The sequence below is a fragment of the Pleurodeles waltl genome, chromosome 8 (genome assembly GCF_031143425.1).
Source record: "Pleurodeles waltl isolate 20211129_DDA chromosome 8, aPleWal1.hap1.20221129, whole genome shotgun sequence".
NCBI classification, from domain to species: domain Eukaryota; kingdom Metazoa; phylum Chordata; class Amphibia; order Caudata; family Salamandridae; genus Pleurodeles; species Pleurodeles waltl.
In genome coordinates, this window is record NC_090447.1 from 181077532 (window position 1) to 181099138 (window position 21607).

The 21607-nt window shown below is 44.7% G+C and overlaps 1 protein-coding gene across 1 annotated transcript in view; it reads right to left on the reverse strand.

Annotated features, from left to right (window-relative positions):
* Positions 1-21607, reverse strand: part of URB1 (URB1 ribosome biogenesis homolog) — a 683114-nt gene that overhangs the window by 436532 nt on the left and 224975 nt on the right. The window contains exon 14 of the mRNA XM_069204026.1: positions 11377-11489. Within this exon, the coding sequence (XP_069060127.1) occupies positions 11377-11489 (113 nt within the window). The remainder of the gene's footprint in view (positions 1-11376; positions 11490-21607) is intronic.

Below are 21607 nucleotides of genomic sequence, written 5' to 3' on the forward strand. Positions count from 1 at the left end.
TCAGTTCTCAAAACTACCCTGTCTTTGTATATTTGAAAATATGGTTCTTGTAATGTGAGCACTTGCAATTCGCTTTACCTATGTAGGGAAGTTATAGCAAATAGAAAGGCGGGCTTTAGAGTGAGCATTTGTAAAGTTGCTTTGTGCAAACGTTCACAAGGCCTCTTCATTAACTGTGTGAGAACCACATTTAAGTTTCAATTAGGAGCTGGTACTTTTTGGTGGTGCAATCTTAGTTGCTACTTCCAAAAACATTTTCACTACTGGTGCTGTGAAACAAATTCTCCCTATGTGCCCTATTGTGTAAGCCACTATAGAGGCGAAGTGTACCTTTAAAGAAGCGGAGTTTAGATTGCATTCTAGAAGAGGTGTTAAATATTTTACTATTGTATTTTCCTTTGTATTCTTTCTTAGAGGTGCTTGTTTATAACATTATAGTATCTCTTCTATTTAGCGGAAAAGCATGTTCTAGTTGTTGGTTTCCTTGCTTCTCTAAGGATAGCCATTGTTTTTTTTCTGGCAGCTTTAGATGTCCAAATTCTAAGTCCTTAGGAGCCATGCTGCCAGGTTCAAAGATTCTGTCTTTGGGTATAGAATCCTTCCTTTTTCTATTGAGAATAGGTCGTGTCTCTTTGGTAGGTTGATTATTTTCCCTTGTGCCAAATCGATCAGCTCTGAGAACCATGTCTGTCTTGTACATTGTGGTGCAACTAGAATTACTATCATCTTGCTGATCGTGCATTTTCTGATCACCCTGTGTATCAGAGGTATTGGGGGAAAAGCATACGCAAATCTCCATAACCAGTTTATCGACAATGTATTCCCTATGGACTGGTGGTATGGTCACCTGGGGGCAAAGCTTCGGTATTTTGCGTTCAAAGGTGTTGCAAACAGATCTACTTCGGGAGTTCCCCATTCCTGGAAGATCCTTTGAAGGACTGTCTGGCTGAGTTCCCATAGGTAGGAGCATAACGCTTGTCTGCTCAATCTGTCTGCCACAAGACAGTTCTTTCTTGGTAGATGCAATGCTAATAGATCCATCTTCCTTATGATTGTCCAGTTCCAAAGTTCTTGTGCTGATTTGAACAGAGGCAGGGTTTGTGCCCTTCCGTTTGTTGGTATAGAACATGGTGGTTGTATTGTCTGTCTCGATCAATATTGATCTTCCCCAAAGCTCTTTTTGAGATGCTTTTAAAGCTAGGAACACTGTTCTTAGTTCCAAAAGGTTGATATGCTGTACCGCCTCCTGATACTTCCACACTCCTAGTACTCGGAGATTGTTCATGTGTGCCCCCCATCCCATATGTGAAGAATATGTTGTAATGGTCACTGTGGGAGTTGGTTGCACAAATTTCCCTTGAGTTGTATGTGCTCTGCTCCATCATGCTATCTCATCATCTACCTTCTGTGTGGCAACCACTATATCTACCCAATTCCCCGTTACCTGTGACCATTGATTTTGCAGCCATTTCTGTAATGGTCTCATGGGCAGTCTTGCATATGGGATCAAAGAGATGCAGGAAGCCACCATTCCCAGTAATTTCACTGCTGTTCTCACTATCAGAACTTGAGTTTCCTTCAACAGAGCACTGGTTCTCTTCTCGCTGGGATACATTTTCCTTTTGATAGAGCGGATTCTTGCTCCTAGAAACATCTTCTCTTGCTCTGGGGATGGTTGCTTCATGTTTATTGAAAATCCCAAGGTGAATAGTGTTTTCATCACTTGCTGTATGTGTTCCTTGCATCTTGTATACGAGTTTGCTCTTATTAGCCAGTTGTACAGATAAGGGTAGACCTGAATGCTGCACACATCTGCAAAGACAAGGCAAAGTACTTTGTGAATACCCTTGGTGCTGATTTTATTCCAAAAGCTTGAACTCTGAACAATGCTTTTTGTCTACCACAATTCTGAGATACTTCTTGTATTTTGTGTTTATCGGAATGTGTAAATAGGTGTCTTTTAAGTCTATTGTTGCCATGTAATCTCCCATTTGTAGTTGTGGCATACCTTCTTGTTAACTTAGAATAAGGGGGGGGGGGGGCTGTAAACCAATGAAGGTCCAGTACCTAGGCTCAGATATAATCATTTAGCAAATGAGGGAGGTACTGTTCCTATTAAAGAGAAAAGAAAAGAACAGGGTGGATGACGAGACAGGGGCAGGGAACCCTAAATGTTATTTCTCGTTACCCTCACACATCCCTTAAAGATGCCAAGCTTCATCATAGGGCATGCTCCTTGTAGAACCGGTGCTGCAATGTCCTAAGGGCCCTACAGAGGGTTGCTTTAGCAGAGATCTTTTTTCCGTTATGCTGTATGATGAGTGGTCTAAGTGTGAGAGTATCCTGGGTGTGTGGGGTGGAGTAATAGTGAAGCTACAAGTGATGGAAAATAAAACTAAGAGATGCCAAACAGACCCTTTAATATAGTGGCTCTCTGACAGGGTTAAACACATAAAATGGTGGTCAGGGCTACTATAAGGGTGCAATGTACCCAAGCAGCCTAAAATACGTGAATGCAATCAAGTCAACATGTTTTGAGCCTTGAGGCCCAAAAAAGGATCTGCAGCGCTTCTTTTTTTTTGTGTCTTTTTGGTGGAGATGTTCTTAAAAGATTGATGCAATATCCAAACTATATTATGTTTAAAATCCACTTGTCAGATGTGATTCTTCTCCAACCCTGAGAAAGTTTTTTATTCTTCCTCCTACCAGTGTCCCTCACTAATGTTGTTTGAGGGTGTGTTGGAAGTGCCGGCGAGTCACTTATTTGAGGGTGCTGCCCTGAATGCACTGCCAACTTTGTTGCGATTGTGTTAATTGACCACCTCCCTGGTGTGATTGATGTGAAGTGTTTGACTAGAGGTACCCCATTCTGCAGGTCTTCTTGAAGGTGTTGTGCCCCTTCGCATGCTCCCTCTGAAATGGAGCACTATCATGGACTTAGCAGTCTCATTTTCCCTTTTCAGTTCATTTAATGTCTCATCAACTGCACTTCCAAATAGCTGTTTACCATTGAGTGGGGCATTCAGAATGTTCACCTGTAATTCTGGTTTTAGCCCCAAAATTCGAAGCCACGAATGGTGACGTAGTGCGACAGATGTCATAATCTGTATTCTTGATATGTCTGCTGCATCTAGCGTAGACTTAAAGCATGTATTGGCAATATTTTTGCCCTCTTCCACCAATTGTGCTGCACTCTTCAGATTTTGTTCCGGTAGATGTTTCATTAACTCCGCTATCTCATCCCAGTTTTGGTAAGCATAGTGGTTTAGTAGAGCATCTGAATTTGCAATGCACTATGGATTTGGTGCGCTTCTCTCAAATTTTCAGACCATGAGATCCATGCATTCGCTCTCCTTATTTGAAGGAGGACCTGAAGTTGATGGGATGTTAGCTCTTTCCTGGCTGTAGCTGAAGTAATAGAAGGAGCTGGCACAGAACCCTTTATGTATGATGCATCTTTTGATGAGAACTTATATTTCTTTTCTGCCCTCGGAGTTACTGCTGTGCATGTGGTTGGTTCTTTGAAGGCCTCCATTCCGTGGTCTAAAACACTTGGGGGCATAGGCAGATATTGACTCCTACATTGTATGGGAAAAGAGTCTTCAGTAAGAAACATAATTGTGGCTTCTCCTCCTTTAAGATTTATCTGCTGCTTTCTTTATCCCCAGATTGTAAATGCCTCTGTCATCTAGTGGTGATGGTTTGTAAAGGTAACAATCAACTCCCTCTTCGGGTGAATCAGCTTCCAAGTCCTGCCACTGAGCCTTTGGATTTTCAGATACCTCTGAACCTTGATGCAGACCAGATAGTTGCTCCTCTTCATAAAATAGTTCTTCTTCTTGTGGCTATGGCGTTGAGGGCGGCTCAATTTCTTTGACGCTTAACTCTCTCTGCTCTTTTGGCATGAACGGAACTTTTGGAATTCTAAATTCCTCAAGCTTTTGTTGAATTCTTTTCATTAGTGTGAAAGAATGAAAATGTCACTTACCCAGTGTACATCTGTTCGTGGCATCAGTCGCTGAGATTCACATGGTATGCATGAGCTCGCCATCTGGTGTTGGGTCGGAGTGTTACAAGTTGTTTTTCTTCGAAGAAGTGTTTTCGAGTCACGGGACCGAGTAACTCCTCCTTCTGTGCTCATTGCGCATGGGCGTCGACTCCATCTTCGATTGTTTTCCCCGCAGAGGGTGAGGTAGGAGTTGTACTATAGTAATAGTGCCCGCGCAATGAAAAATGTAAGTATGTACCTATTAAAGGATTAAATAATATATATACAAATGTACAAAATTGAAGGTAACTTCTGAACTGCTACAGGCTTCCGGGGAGGTGGGTGGGTCCATGTGAATCTCAGCGACTGATGCCACGAACAGATGTACACTGGGTAAGTGACATTTTCAGTTCGATGGCATCTGTCGCTGTAGATACACATGGTATGCATAGACTAGTAAGCAGTTAGTTCCCCATAAGCGGTGGTTTAGCCTGTAGGAGTAGAAGTTGTCTGAAATAGAGTTCTTAATACAGCTTGACCTACTGTAGCTTGTTGTGCGGATAGCACATCTATACAGTAGTGTTTGGTGAATGTGTGAGGCGTAGACCAAGTGGCTGCCTTACATATTTCCTGCATTGGGATGTTTCCTAAAAAGGCCATTGAAGCACCTTTTTTCCTTGTTGAATGTGCCCTGGGAGTAATGGGCAGTTGTCTTTTTGCTTTAAGGTAGCAGATTTGGATGCATTTAACTATCCATCTGGCTATACCTTGTTTTGATATTGGGTTACCTGCATGAGGTTTTTGGAATGCAATAAATAGCTGTTTAGTTTTTCTGATGTTTTTTGTTCTGTCAATGTAGTACATTAATGCTCTTTTGACATCTAATGTATGTAGTGCTCTTTCAGCCACAGAATCTGGCTGTGGGAAAAAAACTGGTAGTTCTACCGTTTGATTTAGATGGAATGGTGAAATAACTTTGGGTAAAAATGTTGGATTAGGTCGTAGGACGACCTTATTTTTATGTATTTGTATAAAAGGCTCTTGTGTTGTGAACGCTTGAATTTCACTTACTCTTCTTAGAGATGTAATGGCGATGAGAAAGGCAACTTTCCAGGTTAGGAATTGTATTCCGCAAGAGTGCATGGGTTCGAAAGGTGGGCCCATGAGTCTTGTTAGAACCACGTTTAGGTTCCAGGAAGGAACAGGTGGTGTTCTTGGTGGTATAATTCTTTTAAGCCCTTCTATGAATGCTTTGATAACTGGTATCCTATACAAGGAAGTTGAATATGTAGTTTGCAGGTATGCAGATATTGCTGCAAGGTGTATTTTAATAGAAGAGAAGGCTAGCTTTGCTTTTTGTAAATGGAGCAAGTAATTTACTATATGTTTTGGAGTTGCGTCTAGTGGTTGTATCTGATTATGATGGCAGTACCAAACAAATCTTTTCCACTTACTTGCGTAGCAGTGTCTAGTGGATGGCCTTCTGGCCTGCTTTATGACTTCCATACACTCTTGGCTAAGATGTATATGTCCAAATTCTAGGATTTCAGGAGCCAGATTGCTAGATTCAGCGATGCTGGGTCCGGGTGTCTGATCTGTTGGTTGTGTTGCGTTAACAGATCTGGTTTGTTGGGCAGTTTGATGTGTGGTACTACAGACAGATCTAGCAGTGTTGTGTACCAGGGTTGTCTTGCCCACGTTGGTGCTATTAAAATGAGTTTGAGTTTGTTTTGACTCAATTTGTTTACTAGGTAAGGAAGGAGAGGGAGAGGAGGAAAAGCGTAAGCAAATATTCCTGACCAGTTCATCCATAGGGCATTGCCTTGGGATTGCTTGTGTGGGTATCTGGACGCGAAGTTTTGGCATTTTGCGTTCTCTTTTGTTGCAAATAAGTCTATTTGTGGTGTTCCCCAGAGTGTGAAGTAGGTGTTCAGAATCTGTGGGTGGATTTCCCATTCGTGGACTTGCTGGTGATCTCGAGAGAGATTGTCTGCCAGCTGATTCTGGATCCCCGGAATAAACTGTGCTATTAGACCAATTTGATGGTGGATTGCCCACTTCCATATTTTTTGAGCTAACAAGCTTAACTGCGTTGAATGTGTTCCTCCTTGTTTGTTTAGATAATACATCGTTGTCATGTTGTCTGTTTTGACAAGGATGTATTTGTGGGTTATGATTGGTTGGAAAGCTTTTAGTGCTTGAAAAACTGCTAATAATTCTAGATGATTTATATGCAGTTTTGTTTGATGTATGTTCCATTGTCCTCTTACGTTGTGTTGATTGAGATGTGCTCCCCACCCTGTCATGGAAGCATCTGTTGTTATTACGTACTGTGGCACTGGGTCTTGGAAAGGCCGCCCTATGTTTAAATTTATACTGTTCCACCATAGAAGCGAGAGGTAAGTTTGGCGGTCTAGCAACACCAGATCTAGAAGGTGACCCTGTGCTTGAGACCACTGTGAGGCTAGGCACTGTTGTAAGGGCCTCATGTGCAGTCTTGCGTTTGGGACAATGGCTATGCATGAGGACATCATGCCTAGGAGCTGTAGTATTGTTCTTGCTTGTATTGTTTGGTTTGGAGACATGTGTTGAATGACCCTGTTGAAATTGTGGATCCTTTGTGGAGTTGGCGTTGCTACTCCTTTTGTCGTGTCTATTATGGCTCCTAGATATTGCTGTACTTTGCTTGGCAGAATGTTTGATTTTGCAAAGTTGACGGTGAACCCTAGTTTGTAGAGGGTTTGTATGACTTGATTGGTGTGGTTTGAGCATTGTGTGAGCGAACTGGTTTTGATTAGCCAGTCGTCTAGATACGGGAACACATGTATTTGCTGCCTTCTGATGTGTGCAGCGACTACTGCTAGGCATTTTGTGAATACTCTTGGAGCGTTTGTTAAACCAAAAGGCAATACTTTGAATTGGTAATGTATTCCTTTGAATACAAACCTTAGATATTTCCTGTGTGATTGATGTATTGGTATATGGAAATATGCGTCCTTGAGGTCTAGGGTTGTCATGTAGTCGTGTTTTTTGAGCAATGGTAACACTTCTTGTAGTGTGACCATGTGAAAGTGGTCTGATTTGATGAATGTGTTTACTACCCTGAGGTCTAGAATTGGTCTCAGTGTTTCGTCCTTTTTTGGTATCAAGAAGTACAGTGAATAAACTCCTGTGTTTATTTGTGTGCTTGGTACTAATTCTATTGCATTTTTTTGCAGTAGTGCTTGAACTTCTATCTCTAGAAGCTGTGAATGGTATTTTGATAAATTTTGTGATTTCGGTGGTATGTCTGGAGGGAATTGCATGAATTCTATGCAATAACCATGTTGGATAATTGCTAGGACCCATGTGTCTGTAGTTATTTTGTCCCATGCTTCGTAATATTGACGTATCCTCCCCCCCACTGGTGTTGTGTGGGAGGGGTGAGTGACGTGTGAGTCACTGCTTGTTGGTAGTGGTTTTGGGGCTTTGAAATCTTCCTCTATTCCTAGGGAATTGGCCCCCTCTATACTGGCCCCGAAAACCTCCCCTGTACTGTCCCTGGTAGGTGGGCGGTGCGGACTGTGAGGTGCTAGCTTGTGTGGCCTGACCCCGAAACCCTCCTCTAAAAGGTGTTTTGCGGAAGGTGTTATAAGATCCTCTGCTCTGCGGGGAGTAGAGTGCGCCCATGGCCTTGGCAGTGTCAGTGTCCTTCTTGAGCTTTTCTATGGCTGTGTCGACCTCCGGACCGAACAGAAGTTTTTCGTTTACTGGCATGTTAAGCACTGCCTGCTGAATTTCTGGCTTGAATCCAGACGTTCTGAGCCATGCGTGCCTACGGATGGTAACCGACGTATTAATGGTCCTTGCGGCCGTGTCTGCTGCATCCATGGAGGAGCGTATTTGATTGTTGGAAATGTTTTGACCCTCCTCAACAACCTGTTTTGCTCTTTTTTGCAGATCTTTTGGGAGATGTTCAATGAGATGCTGCATCTCATCCCAGTGGGCTCTGTCGTATCGCGCTAGCAGCGCTTGTGAATTTGCGATGCGCCACTGGTTTGCTGCTTGGACAGCAACCCTCTTCCCGGCTGCATCGAACTTCCTGCTTTCTTTATCTGGGGGAGGTGCATCCCCAGAAGTGTGTGAATTTGCCCGTTTTCTGGCAGCCCCTACCACCACAGAATCTGGTGGCAGCTGAGAGGTGATGAATACAGGGTCCGTAGGAGGCGCCTTATACTTTTTGTCCACCCTAGGCGTCACTGCCCTACTTTTAACTGGCTCCTTGAAAATGTCCTTTGCATGGCGTAGCATGCCTGGGAGCATCAGCAGGCTTTGGTAGGAGCTGTGGGTTGAAGAGAGGGTGTTAAATAAAAACTCATCCTCTACTTGTTCCGAGTGTAGTTCCACATTATGGAATAGTGCTGCTCTAGCCACCACTTGTGAGTAGGCTGTGCTGTCTTCCGGTGGTGATGGCCTAGTTGGGTATGTGTCTGGGCTGTTATCAGACACTGGTGCGTCGTACAAGTCCCACGCATCCTGATCTTGGTCATCGTGGCTCATGGCGGTGTGAGCTGGCAAATGTGACGGGGTGTAAGTTGGCGAAGCCGGAGTTACAGGTGGAGGCGAGGGAGGAGGTGTTACCTTTTGTGCTGTTTGTTGCTGAGGAGTAAACTGAAGCGTTCTCTTTCGTTTGACAGGTGGAAGGGTACTGATCTTCCCAGTCCCCTGCTGAATAAAGATACGCTTTTGCGTGTGATCCACGTCAGTGGATTGCAGTTCTTGTTCAAATCTATGTTTCTTCATTTGTGAAGACATAGAATGCTCTTCAGTATAGGAGCCTGAAACAGGGTCTGATGTCGCTTTTTTCGGCTCCGAAAACCCTGTTGATTGTTTTTTCGGCTCCGAGGTAACCTTCCTCTTTTTCTGTGCCGAAAATTCTTGGCCTCTATGGTCTTCGGCGCCACTGTCTCGGCGTCGATCCGTGTCGACACCGAACTCTCGGTGTCGATGCTTCTGTTTAGCACTCTCTCGGTCCCGAGGAGGCTGCGTGCCGGTGTCTCGACCGAAGTCGGACGATCTCGACACTGAATGGGCCTTTTTCGGTGCCGATTGTTGGTCACCGAGAATTTGGGTGGAGCCATGGCCGGTTGGCAGTGGCGTCCCCTGGGCCTTCTTTCCTTTTTTAAGTTCTGATCTCGACGTCTTACTCACAGTTTTTGTAGAGTCTAGCTCGTCGGAGTCTGAATCCTGGATGGAAAAGGATTCCTCCTGTTCCTCTTCTGTCTCGAACTGTCGACGCTCCTTTGGCGTGGACGCCATCTGCAGTCTTCTCGCTCGACGGTCGCGCAGAGTTTTTCGGGACCGGAACGCCCGACAGGCCTCACAGGATTCTTCGCTGTGCTCGGGTGACAGGCACAGGTTACAGACCGAGTGTAGGTCCGTATAAGGATATTTGTTGTGGCATTCGGGGCAGAATCGAAACGGGGTCCGTTCCATCGGCGTTGTTCTCCACGCGGTCGGGCCGACTAGGCCCCGACGGGGTGCCGAAATCTACCCCGAAGGGCACCGAAGCGCTTCGATGTTCAACGCGTCGTCGTATGTGTCTATCTCGAACCGGATCGCAACGATACCGTCGAAAATCTTCCGGTTTCAGCTATCTTTCCGTTCCGAAACTCGGAGCGACAGGAACACGTCCGAACCCGATGGCGGAAAGAAAACAATCGAAGATGGAGTCGACGCCCATGCGCAATGAGCACAGAAGGAGGAGTCACTCGGTCCCGTGACTCGAAAACACTTCTTCGAAGAAAAACAACTTGTAACACTCCGACCCAACACCAGATGGCGAGCTCATGCATACCATGTGTATCTACAGCGACAGATGCCATCGAACCTGCCATTTCAGCGGCATACCTTCTTTTCTTCTTCTCTATCTCTGCCACCTGCTGCTAGGTGTCAAGATTGCTGGCTGTCTTCCTCTTCAACATTGAAGAGTCTTTTTCCGAGGGATCAGTCGTCGAGCTTCGATGCTCTGAACGCGACGACTTGCACTTGGGCATCGAAAGCCTCTTTTCCCCTGTACGTCTTTCAATGACTGATTTTTTTTTGGGGGGGGGGGCTTTCCTCCTGCAGTCTCCCCATCACGGATTCCAAGGGGATCCTCGTCTCAGGTCACCACTACAATCATTGTTTTCTTCAACACCAAGGCTACCTTTAAAGCTCCCAAGTCAGTTTTGCGCAACTTCAGTATATTTTTTTAGATTGATGGTTCTCTTACCTCAGGTCTACATGAGTTCCTGGGCTTCTACATCGTTGATTTCCCAGTCGACCTCTACTGCTTCCCCCTCCGCTACTTCTGCAACGTTCTCCTCCTCATCACTCGCCAGGACCAAACCTCAAAGAGAAGGAGGTGTATCCTGTCCCTCCTTGGTATGATGATATATCCTCTGCCTCTCTCTTACCCTCAGGGCCTTCGGTGTGAATGCGGCGCAGGCATTGTAGTCCTCGCTTCAGTGGTCCACCGGCAAGCACAGATTGCAGATTGAATGATTGTCCTTCTGAGAGAACTTGAGGTGGCAATTTTTGCAGAATTGAAAAGGTGTGTTCTCCATTAAGCCACACAGAGAGTCCCCTGCATGGGCATTCTCCACAAAAACTCGAAGAAAGTTCTCTCTTTTCTTCTTTGATCTCCTGTCCCAATAACTTGGTGATCCATTGTACCTTCCTTCAACGTTTTGGCGATGTTCTCCCTAATTTTCATGTAATGTTCTTCCAAGTGTTGGAGATCCATCAGCAAGCATCCAGACCCTACGGCAGAAAAAAAGAATCTGAAGATGGCCACCAAAGGTGGGAGATTCTGGAGGAAGTGTGCCAATGCCACAAGGGACACCAAATAGAGGTACGTCGGCACCAAACAACAAAACAGAAAAATAAAGGAAGGACAAAAACGTTTTTGGAGACAATTCCGGACCCAACCATTAGAAGGCAGATTAATACACAGCATGTGAATCCCGAAAAGATTCACGCTGCAAATACTAACAATCTGCGGTATTACAAATGCATCAGACAAATGTATACCTATCTTTCTCTCTTTGTTTTCCAACTCCTACCAACTTGCGTATTCCACAGATGATTCCTTCATGACCTTATTATCTTATTTTGTCTCTGAACTGTATGTTTTTAAATGACAAATCAACATTACTAACTTGAACAAATAAATTAAATCAATTTCTTATGTATGACATTTTGGAGATGTCAGACCAGCACCAAGGTTTATCTGAGACAGTTTAAATTTACCAATATCAGTAGTATTAAAGTCAGAGTTAAACAAAAGAAAATAAGTTAATGTTTTAGAAATAAAGTCACAACAAAATACACAAATTAATGCCAAAAACAACTTTTGCAAAACTTACCTGTGCACTAAACCAGGAAAATTTATTTGCAGGCAACTCCAGAGCTACTTGTAGAATGTTGTATTGTAAAACAGGGGGCATTTTCTGTTCCATTCCTTTTTCATTCACTACACCTGTAGTTTACAAGTGGAAAAAGGTTTATGTTTTGGGATGATGTAAACTTACAATAACTATTTTTTCCTGTCACTTAGCTAACATTTAGCACTCTTTATTCATAGGTCGATCTGGCAATTCTGCAGTCTATTCTTTCACTACCTTCTAGGGTTCAGGAGTGATAAGTATTCCACTATTCTCAATATTCTTACCTACAGCACGCTGACATTCCTCAAGTGAATCATCCCAATTAGTAGACTACTGAAGTACAGGGCTGAGCTAGTTGGCTAATGGTTATTTGCAACAATACCAAAACATATTTCTTTTAGTTCCAAATATTTGTAGTAACATGGACAAGGCATTATTGTTCTCTGCACATGAATGTACATTTACTAGTCTTAAATTGGTGCGGTTAAGTTCAATTACATTTCAATAGCAATAAGGCACAAAGCTCTGTAGACTGCGTCATCATTCCCTGCAAATGAAAAAGTGATGATGAGTAGAAAACAGGGACTATGGTGAGTTACCCCAGAGCACCACAATTTTTTTAGAACTAATATACAAGACGGTCTGGAAAATTAGGAGGCGTTGGATGAGAAAACTGGGCAGCACACCCTCTAGAAAGAACAAATGCCTTTAAGATGGAAGGAACAACCATATGTCCAGTTCTCTCACTCTGTGGCTATACTTCCGGTATGAGAGCAGTTACACATTTGCAGCAACTCAATCTGAGGGATTCTCTAGGCCTGTGAGAAGATAAGTGGCCAAGGAAATGAGGTGGGTGGCAATCATCTTCAAGAACAAATTAAAATGCAAATCAATGCCGATAACAACTTATCTAACCGTTAAATGCCTCAAAATTGCTATCTCATTTTCTCCATCCAGAATCAGGTATTGTCAAATTATTTAATACTTATCTAAGCTAAATATCTGGTGGGCCCCTACATAAACTGAATAAAATACTCTCCCACACAATAATATCATTCACCAATGAAAACATCACCTAGTGGAGAAACAATGTCCAAATACATCGTTAACCTTTACAATCTCCTTCAGCAATGCAATCTTTTCAACTACCCTCAACAAAGGACATTCTTCATTTAATTATCGTATCTTCCATCTCAATCAAATGCCCGTGTCCTATAGAAATCAGTCCATCTGGCACTATCCTTTATTGTTTCTCACTCCAATCACTCCTCCACTTGCAAAAAACAAACAGAGAGGACCTGGACTCATCCTCTGAAAAATATTATAAATTTCAGCATTCAAATTTCCTCCTCCCCTCTAAATTCAACAAGTGAGGCAGTAGTGGGAATGCGGATAAGAGACTCATATAAAATCAGACAAAGTGCATCTCCTAAAGACCAAGTCAGAGGAGACGTGAGTGCGCAAAAGCTTTGACAGTGTATGTTCTTGGCCATGGTGAACAGTTGTAGTGCATCAATGCAGTGCATGTCCCAGTGATCAAAAATGCCCTGTGCCACCAGAAGATGGAGACGTCACTCATGGTTGGCCAGCCTTCGCCTGCTCAACTTGTCCGCTTTAGTGTTCAAGAACCTTGCTAGGAGTCTGAAGTTCCTTTGCTGGTTCAGTGGCCTTGAGAGACAGAGCATCCACGCACTTGATTCAGGACCCACCCCGGTTGTTGTACTACCACATGACAGTCGCAATTCCTATTAGCACCTGTACTAGCCTTCCCCTGGTGATTGATAGGAAAGCTTTCAGGGATAACAGATCACTCAAAGCTCCAAAAGATGGACTTGGAGTCAGCTCTCTGCTAGTCCCAAGGCCTCTGACCAGCACTTCTACTACATGTCCCCCAACCCAGTAGTGTTACTTTTGTCACAACCGTGAAGTCGGGGAGGAAAAAACAAAGTGGGCTGTCGCAGGTCATCTTGTTTGCCCCCATATGAGGTCCCAAGCAGTCTCCTGGAAGATCTGGACAGTGTCAGAGAGGCAACCATGGTGCTGGACCCACTGAAACCTTAGGTGCCAATGCAGGATCTGCAAGTGTCACATGGTGTATGGGAAGAGAAGCATGCACAAAGCCAGGAGCCCAAGAAGGCTCAGAACCATCCTCAATGAGACCCAGGACTGAGCCCAAAACATCAGGAACATACCCTGAATGTCCCAGACTTTCTATGGTAGTGGAAAGGCAATGCACACTACTGTATCTAGTATATTAACTTACAAAGGCAATCTTCTGCGTAAAACTCTGATGGGACTTCATGTCAGAACCCCATTCAGAGGGCAAGCAGGAGCTACTGGGCCCAACATAGGAGGGTGAGGCCTATTATTACTGATGTCCTGGGGCCCGACCTACTATGGCTCCTGAGCAACTGGGCCAAGAATCCCTTTAGCACTTGACTCTCGATGGCAGCACAGGTCAGTCCAAGGCTTCTGGTGCGGATTGGAGGGAAGTGGGGATGGAGACACCAGGGGTGTAAACAGGCTCACAACTCAAAATACTTTCAGCAAAAGTTAATTAATCTTATGAGGGTGGGGTGTTTGCAAGTGGGGTGTGACGCTCCTGGTGTTGGTCCTCAGTTGGGGCCTGGGCCCTGCAGGGGTCACCCGGCGGCGGCCTAATCTCAAGACGACTGCCTCAACCAGACCAAGCTCCTCACCTTTTCCTGGTGCTCCCTTCCTCCAGTATGTGCCACCCAGCTCACAGGAATATAAATCTACAAATCTGTCTGGCGAAGGAGGGGTGAGGCAGTGGGTTTCCTCTACCTTCTCATGTTCCTCCGTTTAGCCCTGGGCCTCCCAAAATTGAATCCAGTATCTTCCATGTATTATACTATTCACTGGTACACATTCACCCAACACATAACTATAGCATACAAGCATTGCACAGAACTACATCTCCTGTGTATTGTGTACCATTCACAAACACATCTACATCCAGTACATGTATATAATACACACACTTGCGCAGCACTACAAAACAAACCCATGCCCGCCAAGGGCGAGTTAAGCACTGAGTGGAACTTCAAATAAGTGAACCTGTAAGCCTTACTCCAGTGGCAAAGTTAGGAAAGGCCTGTTCACTTCTACTAATCACTACACAGTATGCTACCATCACCGCACTTGTGCTGTTTAAAACCTGGCAAAGGCAGTAGGATTTCACTACTAGGAGGGTTGCGCTTTGTGTGCCCCTTCCAGTAAAAAAAAAAAAAAAAAAAAAAAAACACAATCCATGAGACAGGCCTATGTCATGGCACACACCTATGATCAGTGTTTGCCCATGACAGCAAAACACAGCATCAGGGATTCAGACATTATTATAGTTGGCGCATTCAAGGTAGGGGTGCACGTCATCACCATGCATGAGGCTTTTACCATCTCATCACTTCATCTTAATAGAGAACCCCAAAGATATCAACAGCCAAGATGCTCTCCGTAGATAGTGTATTACTTGACTAAGTGAGAGCCCATCTTGAGCAGCCAGTCATCGAGGTATGTGCATCCCCAACCTTCTAAGAAGAGGGACAACCACCACCATGACAGCTGAGGGGTGAAGTTAAGGCTGAAGGGCAGCACTGTGAATTGGAAGTGAACTGGACAGTAATCTGCAGGACAGGTATGTGAAAATATGCGCCCTGCAAGTGTAGACACACCATCCATTCCCCAGGATCCAGATCAGAAAGTACTGGAGGCAGAGATAGCAGTTTGAATTTGTCCTTCCTCAGAAAGGCATTTAATTTTGATGGTCCAGTACAGGTGTGATTCCTTCAGGCCTATTATGGGATGAGGAAGTAGTGCAAACAGCACCACATGCCCCTCTCACAGACCAACACCTGCTCGATGGTGCCTTTCGTGACCCTTCAAAAATTGGTTCATAACCCACTAGTTGGTTGCGACAAAGTTTTGGAAACACTGGTCTGGATCCATCGAAAGCAGTGTCCATAAGGAACACTTCAACATCCCCTGAAAACCTGGTTGATCACATCCAGGAGTGCCTTCTATGCACTACAATGCTGCCAATAGAATGCCCATGCAGTCAGTGGTGTTGAGCCCTGCATGCAACATATTTTGCTGCATCCTGTCCTGTCTCTCTTGGATTTGTTTGGGCCAGTGAGTTCCTGGGGTCCTCTGGAACAGCCGGTAAGATCACACTGGCCATGTCCCACAAGGCCTGAATGTACCTGACCAGAAGGCACACCGCATTTAAACAGTCTAAAACCAGGATAGCTGTTGAAAATATTTTCTTGCCAAAGGCATCAATACATTTTCACTCCTTATCTGGGGCAGGCAGACCGCATTCAAAGAAAAAGCATCTGGATTGATTTTGACTCCTGCACCATAAGGCTTTCAGTCGTTGAGTGCCTTGTCAAAAGATCAAAGTAAGAAGGAACTGGCCTGTGTCATCTAGCCACAGTGTGCAGGCAGATATATTGTGAAACCCCAGGTCTCGGTCTGCTTTGGTGCAGCACATAGTCGCTCTGGCCACTCCAGGGGATTTGCCTCCCAGACAAAGCGGAGCATTTTGGTGCGGATATGTATCAACATTAATTTGGGAACTGAGAGAGGAAAGGTCTGGAGGACGTATAGAAGGTGTTGCACGAAGTTCATCATAAGGCAGTTAAGTCTGCCCAACCAAGAAATTTCCAGTTTGCCCCAGAGGTAGAGGTCCCTCAATAGGGCAGTTAGTAGTACAGTGAGCTATATGTGGGGTGAGTTGGATCCCTAGTTATGTAATATTATGTGTAGACCATTGAAATCACACTTGTCGAACAAGTTGTTCCAGGTCACCGTGAGGGTCAGCTATTCCCATACCCTAAGATTTTGTAAAACTCACTATGAAGCTGGATACATTGGAAAAATAATCGAGTTCTCTCATTAAGGCTGGTATGGAAGTAGCAGGATGGGTAAGGAAGCATAGGATATCATCAGCAAAGAGGGCTAATTTGTGCTTCTTGCCGCCCACTCTTATACCTTGAATATCAGGGTTGTTCTGGATTTTTGCCACTAAGCGTCCCATGGGGAGTGCAAAAATGGAGGGTGAGAGGGGGCAACCCAGGCGTGTCCCCCATGTAAAGGAGACAGTAGGGGAGAGAGTACCATTAATCTTCAATTTCGCTAAAGGCCTACGAAAGTTGGACTGAATGTAGGAGAGCAATTTGGGGCCTATGTGGAGTTTGGAAAGATATGTCCAGTCCACCCTATCAAATGCTTTTTCCGCATCAAGGGAAAGAAGTGTGGCACTGAGATCCCCACCTAGGAAAATGACGCTGTGTAAAGAGAGAAAGTGTTGGGAAGAGATAGTTATAAAAAGGAGTCTCCGTGGTCGGTGAGGCCATAAACAGAGACAAGTGTTATTATGAAGGGTCCCAAATTACTCCAAACACCCACCGCACAGCTCCCTGCATCCCTATACGTGTATTAGGTTGAAATAGAAGACCTCAGTGAAGCAACAGGGCTACTCCTCGTGTTTTAGAGGAGAGAGAGGAATGATATTGTGTGTGGTACCCATAAGAACTGAGGCTCTTGGTGCCCTCCCTACCGAGGTGCGTCTCTTAAAAGAACACAATATCATTCTCTTATTGGCATAGTCAGTCAGTGCCCTACATTTTATGGGGGGAGTTAAGCCCCTGTAAGTTTAGGGTAACCAGTTTGAACGTTATGTGTCTGTAATAGCAGCGCCCGCCTACCCCATTGAAGACATCTAGAGCTCCATGTGCCTTATATGTTTATACTGGTGTGGTTGTGTCTATGTGTCAAACAGCAAAATAAGATAGATACATAAAACAATAACCAAACAAAGGCGTCAAGCGTGCCAATCTTGAGGGTCCAGACTCGTTGCCCCAAAGGAGGGGCCATGTGGATCGATTAAACAAAGAAAAACATGGCACGAGACACAAATCTTCAAGCATAAAGGAGAAAACAAGGAGTGGGGGGTAAGCCCCTATTAGAAACTCGATCCCCTCACGTCATAGGTGATTGCTAAAAATCAATTCGATGGTAACCTCAGAGGTTCAAGTAGTTTCCATGGTTGTTCCCCAGCCATCTAATACAGCTGGGTATGGGTAAATTACTAGTCTGAGTAAGAGTTTCATCATCGGATGAAGCGCATCCATGGACTTGTCCATTTGTTCACTGTTGCTTGTGAGCTTTCCTTTTTTGCATTTTTGTGGTTAGGGAATCTCCATCCTCCCTCATGGTCCACCGGGGAGGGCATCGGTGTGTCCGGGGTAGCCTCCATGTCTTGTGATTATGGCCAGCCGAGTGCCTCTCCAGCCTTTCCGGGGGTTCAAGCTTCCTTTCTTATCTTGGTAAGTGAAATGGAGGTGAAATGGGAATCCCCAGCAATGAGGAATTTTCTGTTCTCGTAGGTGAAGCGTGGCAGCCCAGAACTCCATGTGATGGGCCAACGTGTGATCCGATACATCCTGGTAGACAGAAATGCTGTCGCCCCGAAAAGTGACTGGTTCTTGACATCTGGTGAGGACATCCGATGCAAGATTCTTCTGCTGTTGGAAAGTTGACAATACTTTATGTGTGCTGTCTAGGAGCAGGATGCCGCAATCAGGCTATTGTGCAGGTAGGTAGGCATCAAATCCTTTTCTTATGGCGCAAGATAGATGTATTAGCTGACATCCAGGGGAGAAGGCCATGATTAGGCCCCTTCAGTAGGGTCTAAGGAGGTGTTGCAGAGCATATGATAAATAAATTCTCCAGTACCTCTAATTCAGGGCTCCTGAGGGTCAGCGATGACTCAAGTCTTAAGGAGCCCCATCTGATGGAGGCCACAGGTTCAGAGCAGCATCTCTACAGCCGCCACCAGGCCACAGCACAGCACAAGGCTGCTCCAGCTGCAAACGTCCCCAACCAAGGAGGGACCGGCTCCACACCACTACTGTCCACCCTTGTGGCTTGTTCCTCTCAGGCTGTCCTCCTGGCCTTCTAGATCGTTGCCGCTAGGAGGACTCTGCAAAGTAGGCATGAGTGGCCAGCGCGGCATAGCCAGCCTGCAACACACAAGATGGCAGCCGTCTGCTGAGGCACAGAGGCTTTCCGAGGCTGAGCCAATACTGCGGCAATGCAAGCTGTCAGAGTCCTCTCCCACAACTCAGGAGCATTCCAATTGGTGTGGATTCAGGATCGGGGTGAATAGAATCGCAGGATCCCATCCCATGTGGTGAATTAGAGTGGAAAGGGGGCATCAAATGGGAGTTCAGGGGAGATGCGGCTTGCTGGTTCTCCGCGTTGGCCACGAGAGACACTAGGTAGGCCTAGATGGCATTGGATTCAGAACCTAGAATGGCCTCTGTCCACGGATGCTACTTATCTTGAGGGAGAAGCCGAGCCTGAAGGTCTGACTACATAACCCCTTGCTGAGCCTTGGTTATGTCACTGCATGATGAAGGTCTGGCATGTTCCGATGCCGGTTCAGGTTCAGAAATTAGCTTCACTATGAGATCCAGTACCAGTGTCGGCATGAAAGGAATTGGCATGGAGCTGGAAAGGATCCCTGGATTGGCTTCAATATAGGAATTGGAATGGGTTCTGAGGGAATAGTCAGGTAAGGGTTGGCTAGCAGAAGTCCAAATGGGAGTCCCTGTGGTTCTGTGGGACTCAAAGGGATGCCAGAGAGAGCTCATAGTATATGGAAAATTTGCAGCTTAGCCTCCTTGAAGAATGGAATTTATTACAAGGTCAATCACTACCTGGGAAATTCAGGGCACACGGGACCAGCACAACGTCCGAAAATGCCAGACCCTTCGAGTGACACCCTGGTTTGAGTGGCAGGATAGGGACAAGTCCTGCTTCTTGTGCTTATGGTGGATTTTCACTTTACTAGAAGACTTCATGTTCAAGACGTTCTTGACCTGACAGATCAAGGATGGCTTGCCACATGGAGTGGAAGCTGGTCCTCAGTTTCAAACACATCCTAGTATGGCCGGTGGCATGAAGCTTCTACTCCTGCTCTTGTTTCTCTTGGGTGTGTGGCCTATTGCAAGGCTTCAACTTGCAACTGGGGCCATAGCACCACAGTAAAACACTGTTTCAGTGACTGACATTTGTTTTCTGAAGTCTTGCTCTGATTGAATCCCATGATTTTCAGGGAGACTATAAAGCTGGAAGCAGACCTAAGGATCTATGTCTACTGTCAGTGCTTACGGTGGGCACTTGAATGTGGCTCCGCACATTCACTTACGTTGTGCTATGAAGTAACGGTGGAGCCATATAGTCATATGGATCCACCTTCCAACACACAGGGAGCATTTCTGGAAAATCCCCAGATCCAGTCTGGCTCCTGATTACATTCTATTGGTTAGGAATCTGCAGTTAGAATGCTCCACACACCCAGGTGTAGTGGTTTGACACTTAAGTATCTCAACTCCTAGGCAACTATAGGAAAATAATTGTGTACGGTTTGGATTGATCATGCTAACCTGAGTAGCGTCTATGCCAAATGAGACAAAGGGTTCATCATTTTGGACATTACAGTAGGCGCTGTGGGGACCTAGTGCCATTACTTCCGCATTTGCAAATTCTAATTAAGGCTGTTAGAATCATTCTCACCCTTTGTATTCTTCAAGGGTTATTTTTCCAACCAAGTAGAAAGTTAATCTTTAATCAGGTGCTTGAATATTCACATAGACAAAGCTCCCCTCTAGCTCTCCGAATCGGTATTTGTATGTACTGTATTGTAATTGCATTTATATAGCATTTAAGCTCACTGATGAGGCGCTGACGTGCATTTGGGTAGCCCACCTCTCCAAGGGTGTGGTTGGGTGAAAGAGTTTAAAACTCTGCTATTGCCACTGTGGGTAGTGTTGGGCATGCTGACTAAAGTTGTGCTTTTATGTTTTTGATGCTGCACCTTGGTGTGTAGTGAAGAGAAAGGAGTAAGAGGTAGGTCACTTAGTTTTTTAATGTATTGGGAGTATGGCTGGAGATAAACTCTGTGAATTAAATTTGATCTACGTGAGGACAGTTTTGGTGGCATGTGAATAGCCAACTATAGTGTCTCAGAGTTTGGAAACGGTGGCTGAGTTTTTTCTTGGCTGAAGTAAGACTGGCTGTTGATTAAAAGACGGCTTTAAATTCAATTCAATAAAAACAAAAATTCAGAACACGAAGCCATAAAATAAATGTTGACAATAATTCACATATATTACAATATAAAGTATATTAGAGTATAAAACAGTTCATTTTTAAAATCCCATTACACATATTCAAATCTCAGAGGGGTAAAGGGAGATGAATAATGCTTAAACTAAAACTCAGGTATAAAAGCCTCCTTAATCTTGCTACTTTGCCTGTAACATCTTTCTTATTTAACTGCCTGTTGAAAAAACATGACAGCTGAGCAATACAACAGCTGTGAAAAACAAGTGTAGGTCTGCATTGACTAAAATGTAGCTTATTAAGCAGTGGTCTCAGATACCATGCCCTTGGAACTTTATAATATATACAGAAGAACATAAATGACGGGTGCACTGTATGGGGCAGCCATACAATGGACAGCGAGGGAGGTCCACTAGCTACACACCAATCTTACGAAAAGAGAAAACAAAGTGCACAATGTTAAGACCAAAACGTGTCAACACAAATTTGTGTTGCAGGTTCCTCACCACTTAAAGGTAGGTTTGCATTTCATCCTTGGTTAGTAACAAAAAGTGTACAGTGACTGTAGTTTTATAAGAATAATTCAAAGCCTAACCTCTTCAAAAAATTTTTACAAATCAACACGTTTCCTTTAGCAAGGGCATTGACAGATTCAGGCTCAAAAAGCTCACATTTGCCCGGTTCCCACGCAGCCCTTTAATGACCAGAGAATGCGAGAGCCATGGTAAAGCGATAAACAATTGAGGAGTACCATGCTGTAAAATATTGCCTCTGGTTTAGTCCATACCAAATGCCAAAACTAGACGGAGTCTGAATATATCCTCTAACTAAGTCATGCCCAGGTTCTATGTAGCAGATAGGAGTCAAACAGCTATATGGCGTGGCCCGCAGCCTTCTAGAAATGCCATTTCCTATACTTTGTAAATTTACATTATCAATGTAAATCCACAAACCAGCACCATATCTGGCCATAGAAAGAAACACGCTTCTGTATATAGTACTCATCTTCCTCAGGGGGTTCATCCCCAATATGGGGTGCCTCTGTGGCCTTGACAAACCG